This window comes from Spermophilus citellus (genome assembly GCF_964194105.1).
Source record: "Spermophilus citellus genome assembly, chromosome: 4".
Classification (NCBI taxonomy): domain Eukaryota; kingdom Metazoa; phylum Chordata; class Mammalia; order Rodentia; family Sciuridae; genus Spermophilus; species Spermophilus citellus.
Genome location: NC_138185.1, coordinates 72,285,493 through 72,297,560, shown reverse-complemented (window position 1 = coordinate 72,297,560; position 12,068 = coordinate 72,285,493). Strand labels below are relative to the sequence as shown.

Genomic DNA, 12,068 nt, shown 5'->3' with positions numbered 1-12,068 from the left:
TATTTAATAAGCTCTCTGAGCCTCAGTTCCCTCCTTGATAAACTGGAGCTGATCACTCCTCTCTCATCATGTTTCATTGAGGATTAAATGAGATTGTGTGTAAAGTACAAAACACTCTGTTATAGTAAATGTTTAATAAGTGTTAGCTGTTACTTTTAACAAGACTTCCACGGGATCTCGTGAAAATAGAAAGGAGATGAGTAGAGAAGAGGTAGGGGATCAAAAAGAAGGAAACAGAAGAAATTGAGAAATGAAATTGATCCAATTATGCAATATGCATGTATGAATATATCACAATCCCATCTTTATGTATAATGATGCTACAGCCATTATCATAAATATAATTTAATATAGATAGCCAGGCACTGCGGCACATGCCTGAAATACCAGTGACTAAAGAGGCTGAGGCAGGATGATCACAAGTTTAAGGCCAGACTGGGCAACTAAGGGAGACTCTTTTTCAAAAAATAAAAAGGGCTGGGGATGTAGCTAGTGGTAATGCACCCTTTAGGTTCAATCTCCAGTGCAAAAAATATATATGTACATTTATATTTACATAAATAGAAGAAAAACTAGTAGAGGAAGGGCATCAGTGGAAGGGATGGGAGAGAAGGGGAGGTACTGGGGAATGGATTGGGGCAACTTATATGCATATATAAATATGTCACAGGGAACTATACTATTATATATAATTATAATGCACAAATAAAAATATTTTAAAAAAAGATTCCCACAAATAGTACCGATTCTTTTTTTCTTAATATATATATTTTTTATGAATACAATATCTTTATTTATTTTTTATGTGGTGCTGAGGATCAAACCCAGTGCCTCACGCGTGCTAGGCAGGTGTTCTACCACTGAGCCACAACCCCAGCCCCAAATAATACCAATTCTTATCCTTATATAACTTTGATTAGGCTCAGACATGGAAAGAGAGTAAAAATAAGAGGGTCTTTAGTGGGAGAACAAACTGGAGAAAGATTCATTGCTCTTGATTCATTTGTAGGTTAAATGAATGTTACCCGCATCAGAGAAGCCCCCCAGACTCCTAGCCAAACAAACACTGTTAGTCCTTCATGTCCCTCCTTGAGATATGCTTTAGAGCCCGAAGCACATTCCTTTGAAGATCCTTAAATATTCATTCTTTGAGAATACATTTGATTTGTATAAACATTCAGAAGTTATTTGAAATCAAATCTAAATCATGTTAAGCTTTCAATCTGAATAGTATAATTTTTATCGAAAACTGATACCTTAGCTTTTATGAAATGTAGTTCTACATCTTGTTAATCAGTTTTCTTAAAAAATGGTTTCTGAGAACTTGAGAGGCAGTGGATCAAGATATGTCAAGGGCTGGCCTGTTTATTTTTATTTTTTAAAATTCTTTCTGAAAACATGAATATATCAAAAATATTAGTTACTGATTTGTTGGTCTGATGCTTTTAGGAGTTCTGTTTTTAATAAAATACTTTAACAAAAACACAATAGCTAAATGCAATGTGGTATTCTTGATTGGATCCTGGAACAGAAAAGAGACATTAGTAGAAAAACTAGTGAAATTCACATGAATTCTGAAGTTTTTAGTTAATGCTAATGTATCCAAATTAGTTTCTTAGTTTTGACAAATGTACCATGGCAATGTATGTCTTTAACCTTATAGGAAGTGGATTAAGAACATGTAGAAACCCTGTATTACCTTTACACCTTTCCTGTATATCCAAAATGAAGTTATATTAAAAAAAGAAAAAAATAAATACTAGAAAAATGGCAGAGGAAGCCAAATCATCATAGTGTATCCATGTAGGTTCATTAACTGTAAGAGTTGGATTACTCTGGTAGGGTTGTTGATAATGGAGAAGGCCATGCATGTCTTGGGCCAGAGGATACACGGGAATATTTATAACTTCCTCTCATTTTTGCTGTGAATCTAAGACTGCGCTTAAAAAAACCAAGTCTTTAATTGAGAAAAAAAAAAAAAACCCATTGTTAACTTCCTCATCTTTGGTGACGTGAGCATAACTAAAAGGAGCCCATTTCTCCCTTCCCCTCTGTTTTGCAGCATTGACAAGATATCTAAAGTCACATCTCCTGTGTTGGTCATTCATGGTACAGAAGATGAGGTCATCGACTTCTCCCACGGCCTGGCGATGTATGAGCGCTGCCCCCGAGCCGTGGAGCCTCTCTGGGTAGAGGGAGCTGGGCATAATGACATAGAGCTTTATGCACAATACCTGGAAAGACTAAAACAGTTTATATCTCACGAACTTCCTAATTCCTGAAGAAAACAACGCGATCTTACCTCATTTACTGTGAACAGAAGAGTCCTCTGTTTTGCACATGCTTTAACTGGATAGCTAACTGGCCCATAACCACAAAGAAGTGCCCACCTTTAGGGTGCTCTGATCAAAGAGGTGAACAGACCTCAGTCTTTTGTATTAAGAGGTTGTTTTACTCAATTCCCACAATACATTAAACTGAGCAGCCGTGATTCCCAGCTTTGTTACCTACAGGAATGGGAATGAGAGCTGAGTGTGGGGAACATTTTCTAGTGCTGTATAAAGTGTGCTCTCATCTGTTTCATGCCCTTGCCCATCATTTCTCATTCATTGATGCAGGACTTGTCCCTCTCTTCCCCAATGTGCTCAACATTTGATATGTGGATCTTTCTCAGCCACTGGATTTACCCATTTGTGAAGCTGTGATGGTGTAACTGGAAAACCACTGTGGTGGCAATCCTTTTATTAATTTTTGTTAATGTGCTGATCTTTCCCCAAACACATAAGTTGAAGGGTGATTTACTGGAACTATCACGAGCAGCTTCATCAACTGTAACAATATAAATATAACTGGAAAATTCTTAAGCAAAAGGAAACTGGGGGTTTTTTTAAGTGTAAATTTATTACTAGCCAACAGAGTTTTAATATTTTGATTGTCTGGTTGGTCTATCAAAGAGCCTAGCTGACTTTCCTTCTGTAAAGTCCTCCTAATAGGCTTTTTTAAAGTACTGTACATATTTGCAATTACATTGTGCATAGATTCTTAATGGGTAGTTTTCTTTTGTCAGGCTACAACAAAAAACTGCAAATTCCTTGTTTGTAATGTAAATGATTGAATACATTTTGTTAGTATGTTTTTATTCCTATGTTTTGCTATTAAAAATTTTTATAACATTTCCAAGACAAAAATTCCAAGTTTATGCTTTGAAGAATTTATGTAATTAAAATTTCACTAAACTAATAATCTTTTTAGTTTAGGAGTTATTTGGGTTTTGACACTGGATTTGCGCCAAATGAGCATCAGAAATAGAAGATGCTTAAAATTGCTACACTACTTGTATTGGTTGGGGGTTTGGGTTTGGGGGTCCTTTGTTTTACTTTTATTTTCTTTTCAAATTTAAAAGCCTTAAATGTACTGTAAGCCTCAGATTGTTGTACAACTGGATTGCGGTTGATTGCCAGTTTGTGTACTGTTGCTTGGATGCAGCACAGTGGTTGGTAATGGAATAAAGGATGCATGGATCAGAATGTGTAGGCTTGTGCAGTTTTTTCCTTTCTCTCTTCATCAAAGAAAATAGTAAGAAAGCATTTTGTCTTCGTTTGAGAAGAAATTGGTGGGCTACATCACTGTCTTTCTCAAGCTATATGCTTTTCCTCTATAAAACACCTTACATGCCCAGGCATAGTGGCACTTGCTGGTAATTCCAGCAACTCAGGGAGCTGAGACAAGAGGATCTTGAGTTCAAGGGCCAGCTGCAGCAACTTAACAAGTCCCCATCTCAAAAAACAGTGGGAAGAAGATGGTGCTGGGGATGTGGCTCAGTGGCAGAATGCCTCTGGGTTCAATCCCTACTACTGCAAATAATAATTATAAATAAAGAAATAAAAAGACCTTATAAAGCCAAGCCCTTGTCCTGTAGCTTTGGAATGGCAGCCCATGCAGGCAGCAAGCACAGGCCGCAGCCTTTTCCAAAATTAGCATAAATTCGGACCAACAGTGTTCACCTAAGTGCTATATAAACCCCTAGACTAGCACACTCCAGCAGCAATTCCTCTTGGGTTCTCTCTTGCCCTATCCAAGTTCTGTTTCTATTTACATTTGAATAAATTATGTTCTTACACCTACTCATCCTGGTCTGTGGATTTGATTCTTTGAATTTGGGAGACAAAAACCCAGCAAGAAGAAATTTGCAGTGGGCTTCTGGGGTCTGCTGCAATACTAGAGGGGATAGGTCACCATTAAGTGCTGCAGCATGTTTCTCGATTTAGAAGCCTGCAGCTTATGCAGAGCCCACCCTCCAGTGGAAGCAAGAAACTCCAGCTTCACTTTTTGGAAGCAACCAAGATTATAAAACAGGTAAAGTGCAGACAAGTAGAATATACAGTGGATTTGATCTACAAAACAGGAAAAGAGTCTCACTATGACCCAGCTAGGTAGGGAGCAAAGTGCTGGTTTCTTTGGAAAGTCTGAGACAGGGCTATTCCACAGGTTCTTTTCAGCCCTGTGACCACGTGACCAGGAAAAGAACCACTGAGGGATGCTAGTTTCAACTCAGAACACCCTTCCCTGAGTGTGAATTAAGAAGAAATGACTGTAATCCCAGCTACTGTGGAGGAGGCAGGAGGACCAAAAGTTCAAGGTCAACCTGAGCAACTTAGTGAGACCCTGTCTCAAAAAAGTAATAGGGGCCAAAGATGTAACTCAGTGGTAAAGCATACCTAGGTTCAATCCCCAATACCAAAAAGGAAATAGTGTATAGAAGAAGGTGCGAGAATAGGAGGGTGCACATCTGAATATGTGTACACATGTGGAGGCTGCTTCCTGGTCCAAAATTGGTACCTGTGATGTGGAGCCTTAGAAGGATGGGAACAGCTTTCCTTCCCGTAGAGGGAATCAGCAAAGCTCCAGAGGTGATGCCTGTTTCAGAAGTCTGAGACTTCTAGTCAGGAAAGAAGCCTCTTTGGGGCTAGAGAGCAACTAACCCAGGATTTCAAAGCCCTGATTCTGATCCTATTTGTGAGTTAGTGCTTTGATTCTTCTGTAACCATTTTTTTTTTTCATTTCAAAAATGATAATGAGAAACCATACAGTTGACAATGAAAGAAAGGGTGGCAGAGACTTTTCACTTCATTGCATGGTTTACATCCATTTGAACCAGCTCATGCTTTCCCAGAACTCAGGGTTGTGACACAGGAATGGCTTTCCTCCGAGGAGGCCTGTGTGGTAACTAGGAACCTAGGAAAAGAGCCTTAGGGGACTCCAAAGAAGCAGCCTCTCGGAACAGCAGGCTCCTTCCAGAGCTGTGTTCTATCTAGACCTAGAATAAATTCATACTTGGTTTTTAGGAAGTGAGGAAGTTTCTTCCTCTTAGAATTTCTTTCTGTTTAGTCAAAAAGGAGAAAACAATGGCAGCATGAAATCCTTTTTGAGTATAGAGAAGGTATATTATTTCTAATATGAAAGCATGTTCTATACTTGTAAAAAATCCTTTCATAAATACTTTTTTTTTTTTGATACTGGGGATTGAATTCAGGAGCACTTAACACGGAGCCACATCCCCAGCCCTTTTTTTTTTTTTTTTTTTTTGCATTTTATTTAGAGAGAGAGTCTCACTGAGTAGCTTAGTGCCTTGCTAAGTTGCTGAGGCTGGCTTTGAACTCAATCCTCCTGCCTCAGCCTCCCTAGCCGCTGGGATTACAGGTGTGAGCTACCATACCAAAAATACTTTTAGAAGGCCTAGAAATAATGTTTAGAGCAGGATATTGTGACCATGTTATCTTCATTCTCCCGATCATTACTTTATGAGCCCTGAAATTAAGCAAAGTAATACAAATATGGATCAGTCATTATCACAGAACATTTCAAATCCAGGCTAGTAGTGTGTAGCTCAGTGGGAGAGCAGTGCCTTGCATGTACAAGGCTTTGGGTTCAATCCCTAGCACCACCAACCAAAAAAAAAAAAAAAAAAAAAAAAAAAAATTTAAATAACTATAATAAAGAGAATGTACCATTTACAATAGCCTTTAATTTTTTTTCCCAGTACATGTCTTGTACATGATGTGTTAGATCATTCTTGGATACTTAGTGTATTTATTTTCCACATCTTGCCCAGAGCTCACCTAACTAAATAGGTACTGTGGCAGAGAGCCAGGCAAGCAGCTATGGGAAAGGAGGCCTGGCCTGGACTTGGCCGTGTTTCCTTTTCAGCCAAGGCCCTGTGATCCTGGTTGGGCCTCAGAATCGAGTGTGAAGTAAGGGGTCCATTTCATCTGCAATTCTTTTTCTGTGTGGTGTTTTATATATATTATAAGTAAAAATTGCCTTTACAACTTCTTTTAGGTTTGCAGTCCCGTGACATTAAGTACATTCCTGTTGTTGAGCAACCATCTCCAACCATCCATCTCCAGAATCTTTTCATCATCCCAAACTGAAACTCTGTATCCATTAAACAATAACTCTCCCTGCTCCCCTCACCCTAGCCCTTGGCAATTACCTTTCTCCTTTCTACATCTGTGTATTTATCACTCTAGGGACCTCATGTAAGTGCAGTCATACAGTATTTGTCCTTTTATGAGTGGTTTCTTTCACTTAGCATATTGTCCTCAAGGTTCATTCTTGTAGCATGTGACAGGATTCTGTTCTGCTTTAAGGCTGAATGATTTTCCATTGTATACATAGACCACATTTTCTTTACCCATTAATCCACTGAAGCATATTAGAGTTGTTTCCACCTTTTGGTTATTGTGAATAAGGCTGCTGTGCACTTGTGAGTACAAATATTTGTTGTAGTCCTTGCTTTCAGTTCTTTTGTGTGTATAACTAGAATTGCAAAGGCTGGGTATTTGAGGAGTTTCATACTCCATCAGCAGTTCTTGTTTGTTTGTTTGTTTGTTTTTGGTACCGGGGATTGAATTCAATCACTGAGCTTCATCCCCAGTCCTTTTTATTTTTGGTTTTGAGACAGGATCATCCTAAGTTCCTCCAGACTGTCCTTGAACTTGTGATCCTCCTGTCTCAGCCTGCCAAGTAGCTAGAATTTCAGGGGTGCACCACTGTGCGGCCCTTTTTCTGTGATTCTTTTTTTTTTTTTTTTTTGGTATCAGGGATTGAACCCAGGGGTGCTTAACCACTGAGCCACATCCTCAGCCCTATTTTGAATTTTATTTAGAGACAGGGTCTCACTAAGTTGCTTAGCACCTTGCTTTTGCTGAGGCTGACTTTGAACTCGTGATCCTCCTGCCTCAGCCTCCCAAACTGCTGGGATTATAGGCACGAGCCATTGCACCTGGACTTGATCTGCAATTCTTAATAGGAGTCCTGGTATCTATGATCACTTTGAAATTGCATGTCATATTTTGGACATCTATGGGCATTTTCTGGGAATAAGATCCACTGTTTCAGCAGAAGTTATCATTATTCTGAAAAATTAAGAACAGAGTTAGAGAGTATTTGAGACTCTTTTAAAACCAATATTTTCAGATTCTGAGAACTGAGTACAGGCTACAGAGAGGTTAAGGAGCCTGAGTTTACCTTGCAACGAGCCCAGGAAGAGATAGACTTTTGCCAGGACTCTGTATTAGGAGGAGACTCTGTGAATGAGAAGGAGGTGCCTGGATATACCAGGGTTGAATGCAGAAACATTTACAAGTCCAGAGAGGACAAGACAGAGGGAGGGGTCCAGGATTCTGAGGCAGTATGTTTGGCTGGTAGTTCTGTGCCACAGTAACCATGTGACCTTAGGCAAATCTTTTAACTGCTCTTGGCCGGTTCCTTATCTCTAAAATGGTACAATACCTACCACACAATCAAGAGAGGATCAGATGCAATTCTATAGATAGAAATGTCTTGCAAGAGATGGGGTTTTGGATCCACTAATTAAATTGATGGTCAAAATCTAGGTTTAGGACAAAACAGAAAACACTTTGGAAACTCCAGAGTAAGACAGTTTACCCTGTCAGCGCCCTTGTTACGTTGTTACTTAATCATCACTCTGCTGTTAAATGGTTTACCATTGATGGGTCTTGGCTTGTTCATAGCCGTCGGTGTCTGGCTCCATCTGTGTGTGGGTGGAGATGGGCCCAAGGCTTCCAAACAGGCAAAGATGTTGTCTGCTGCCCAGAATCCCTCAGGCTTTCTTTCTCTAGTCTTCCATGTAGCTCCTGAGCCCACCCAGCACTTCCCAAGATGGGTGGGACCTGGCATGGAGCCGGGGGATTTTGGAATAAGAGGCCCAGGTGAGTAAAAAGAATCCACCTCTGATCTCAGCAATAGCTGAAAGAGCCAGCTCATAAAAGAGCAAAGGATTCTAGTGAAATGTAAGTTACATTTGAGGATGCAGAAGAACTAATATGAAAGATTTTCTTCAATTTTTTAAAAATTTTAACTTTGAATATTTTATCCAAACCAGTGGATTAAAAAAAAAAAACATACTTGTTTAACTGGGGAAAATGAACACCTCTAGTTCCACTATTGTACTTAAGAAACAGAATATTACCAAGAGCTTAGAAACTGCTTTCTGCTCCATTTTTCCCCCAATTACATTCTTTCCTCCCTAGTACCAGAGAAAACACTATCCTGAACTTCCTTTTAGTAATTCTCTTAATTTTCTTCATAGTAAGAATGGGTGGGGTGGATATACATATATCCATATCACATATGTGTATGGTATATGCGCATATAATCTGCTCTTTAATATTTTCTATAATTGTACTGATATATTCTGTATTTGATTAATCTTTTTACTCAACAGTACAGCATTTAGGTTTGTCCATGTGTGTTAAGTGTTCCATTAGTGTAACAAAATACCTGAGGTACTGTTTGTCAGCTTTCTGTTACTGTGACAAATACATGAGAAAATCGACTTAAAAGGAGGAAAAGTTTATTTTGGTTTATGGTTTCAAGGGTTTTGATTCTTGGTCACTTGGCCTCATTAACTTTGGGCCTGGGGCAAGGCAATACATTATGGTGGCAGTGTGTGGCAGAGGAGGCTGTTCACCTCATGGTGTTCAGGAATCAAGAGAGAAAGGGGAAAAAGATTATGTGGGGTCTCAGTACCCTCTCCAAGGGCGGTCCTCCAAGGAGCTGACTTCCAACTACTAGTTCCCACCTCTTTTAAGATCTACCTCTTTCCAATAGCATCATGCTATTGATAACACATGGCCTTTGGGGAACATTCTCAATCCAAACTAAAACATAATCAATTTTAAAAAAGAAAAGTTTATCTGACTCACAGTTTGGGAGGTTTCCGTTTACAATCAGTTGTCCCATTGCTTCTGGGCCTGTGGCCAGGCAGCACATCAGGCAGGAACATGTGGTAGGGCAACCTGCTCCTCTCATGGTGACCAGGAAGCAAAGACAGAGGAAGAGGAAGAAACTTGAGTCCCACAACCCACTTCGAGGTCACACCACAGATGAACTAACCTCTTATTAGGCCCCATCTAAAAGTTTCCACCAATAGCACCAAGTTGAGGAACCAGGTTTTAACACATGGCCCTTTGGGGGACATTCCAGATGTAAACTGTAGAAACATCTTAATCCATATGGCTGTCGTTTATTACATTTGTTGCTTTGCAGTATTGTATGACTATACACCAGTTCATTTAGTTTACTGTTGGTGGGCATTTAGATTCTTTTCTAGGTTTTTGCTATTAAAGATTTTTTTAATATTTATTTTTTAGTTTTAGGTGGACACAATATTTATTTTATTTTTATGTGGTGTTGAGGATCGAACCCAGTGCCTCACGCATGCTAGGTGAGCACTCTACCACTGAGCCACAACCCCAGCGCCTAAAGATGGTTTTGTATGTCTCACATTGTGAGGGATTTCTGGTTGATGGTTCTTAATCTTGGTTACCTGTTAAAATTCCCTGAGGAGTATTTAAAAATAAGGATGTCTGGGTCCCACTCCCAGAAATTTTAATTTAACTGATCTGGGGTTTAGCCTGGGCATCTGACTTTTAAAACTCCTCAGAGGTTTCTAATGGGCATCTAAAAGTCTGCCGAGGACCACTGCTCTAGAAGGTCTTTTGTTGTTGTTGCTGTTATCATTGTTCTGGGAATTGACCAGGGATACTCTACCACTGAGCTCCATCCCCAACACTTTTTATTTTGAGATAGGTTCTTGCTGAGGCTGGCCTCAAACTCACTATCTTCCTGCCTCAGCCTCCTGAGCTGCTGGGATTATAGGCATGTAGCACCATGCCTGGCAAGAATCTGCATTTCTAAAAAACTCCTAGGTGATGCTGATCCATAGCCCCATTTGGAGTAGTGCTGAGTAGTGAGGGATCTTCCTTCAACTTCACTAGGTGGTATCAAGTCAATTTCCAAATAGCAGCACCCACTTCCTCTCTCACAACAGTGGACAGGAGACCTAGTTTTTCACACTTGATATCCTCATGCTTTGTATATTTTTGCCAAAATAGAGGATATAAAAATGTTATGTTCTGATCATTTGTGAGGATAAGCAACAATTAAAAAGCATAGGGGCTATTTGTAAGCTCTATATTGTGAGCTGTCTGCACATGACTTCTCTGCTTATCTGATAGGAATACTAATCCTTTACTTAGTTTATTTGTATTTAATTTACATGTTGTAACTATATTCATTCAATTTCTCTCTTGAATAAAATTTTCTTAAGTCCTATACCTCAGCAGTATCCTAGGTGACAGCCTGTTCCCTGATTAAGAAGGAACCTTGATGGGTGGAGATATGACTCCAAGGTAGAGTGCTTTTCCTAGCATGCACAAAATCTTCTTTGTTTTTTTCAGTGCTAGGAACTGAACTCGAGGATCCTGAATGCCAGGTAAGCACTCTATCACTGAACCACATTCCCAGCCCTATCTATTTTCTATTAGAATATAAATTCCAAGAGGTTAGGAGCTTTGTTCAGAGGTTCATCCCCAGAACCAAACAGAATACTTAAGAGTCATAAATATGTGTGGGATGAATGAGTAGATAAATGAATGGATTTTGTATGTCACTCACCTTGATAAGGTGATAATGGAACCTGATTAAAAGAATGTTGATTGATTAATTAATATATCCCCAGTCCTTTTTATCTTAGATTTTGAGACAAGATCACTCTAAGTTTCTCCATGTTGGCTTTAAACCCATGATCCTCCTGCCTCAGCCTCCCAAGTAGCTGGAATTACAGGGGTGCCCCACCATGCTGGCTTAGATCTGCAGTTCTTAATAGGAATCTTGGGATCAATGACCACATTGAAATTGCATGCCATATTCTGAATGTCTGCACCTGTGGGCATTTTTCTGGGAAGAAGACCCACTGTTTCACCAAAAGTTATCATTATTCTGAAAGATTAAGAACACAAAGCATAATATGTGCTGTCAAGGAAACAGGAAATACATTGAGAAAGTGGTTAGTTAAGAGCTTCAAATCTTTAGGTCATTGAGAGGATGGGGCATTGTGCTTTGGCATGCATCTGTGGAGTCTTTCACTGGAGCTGGAATTTCAGCTCTACCAGCTCACAGCTGTGTGTCACAGGGATGCTGGTTAACTTGTCTGTGCTTCATTTTCTTTTTTTCAACTGTCAAATAAGGATGATTTGGTACTTACCTCAAAAAATTAATGTGAAGATTATATGAGCCTATAACACACTAAACTCTGAACACTAGCTATTATCACGTGGAGAAATAGAACATTTTATTCTTTACTGGAAGGATTTTACACAGTAACACATGAGTAAGAAGCATCTTAGAAATGTATGGGGAAATGGCATCATTTATTTGATATGTAATGAGTCTGTATATTTCAGGCCCTAAATCATGAACAGAGGTGGCTTTTGTGTTCATAAGAGTTTCCTCTCGGCTTTGATTTTTATTTTTCATGAAGAATTTTCTTTGTAAAACATCATTTTATCTTCAGAATCACAGAAAGCATTTCATTTCTCTTCTACACGTTGACAATGAGCGGCCCCACCTCTGAAGGCAGCCACGTGAGTTTACTAACAGGTTTGTCTTCTGAAAACGGCGTATACCACCCTCGTCCACTCCCAGAATCGTGGTGTATCTTAGAAAAACCAGAGTGACTGATATCACCCAGGACCTATAGC

At 39.4% G+C, this 12,068-nt stretch overlaps 1 protein-coding gene across 1 annotated transcript in view; it reads left to right on the top strand.

The window, feature by feature from the left end:
* Window positions 1-3,521, top strand: part of ABHD17C (abhydrolase domain containing 17C, depalmitoylase) — a 56,040-nt gene extending 52,519 nt beyond the window's left edge. The window contains exon 3 of the mRNA XM_081290102.1: window positions 2,063-3,521. Within this exon, the coding sequence (XP_081146228.1) occupies window positions 2,063-2,282 (220 nt within the window). The 3' untranslated portion in view covers window positions 2,283-3,521. The remainder of the gene's footprint in view (window positions 1-2,062) is intronic.
* The last annotated feature ends 8,547 nt before the right edge of the window (window positions 3,522-12,068 follow it).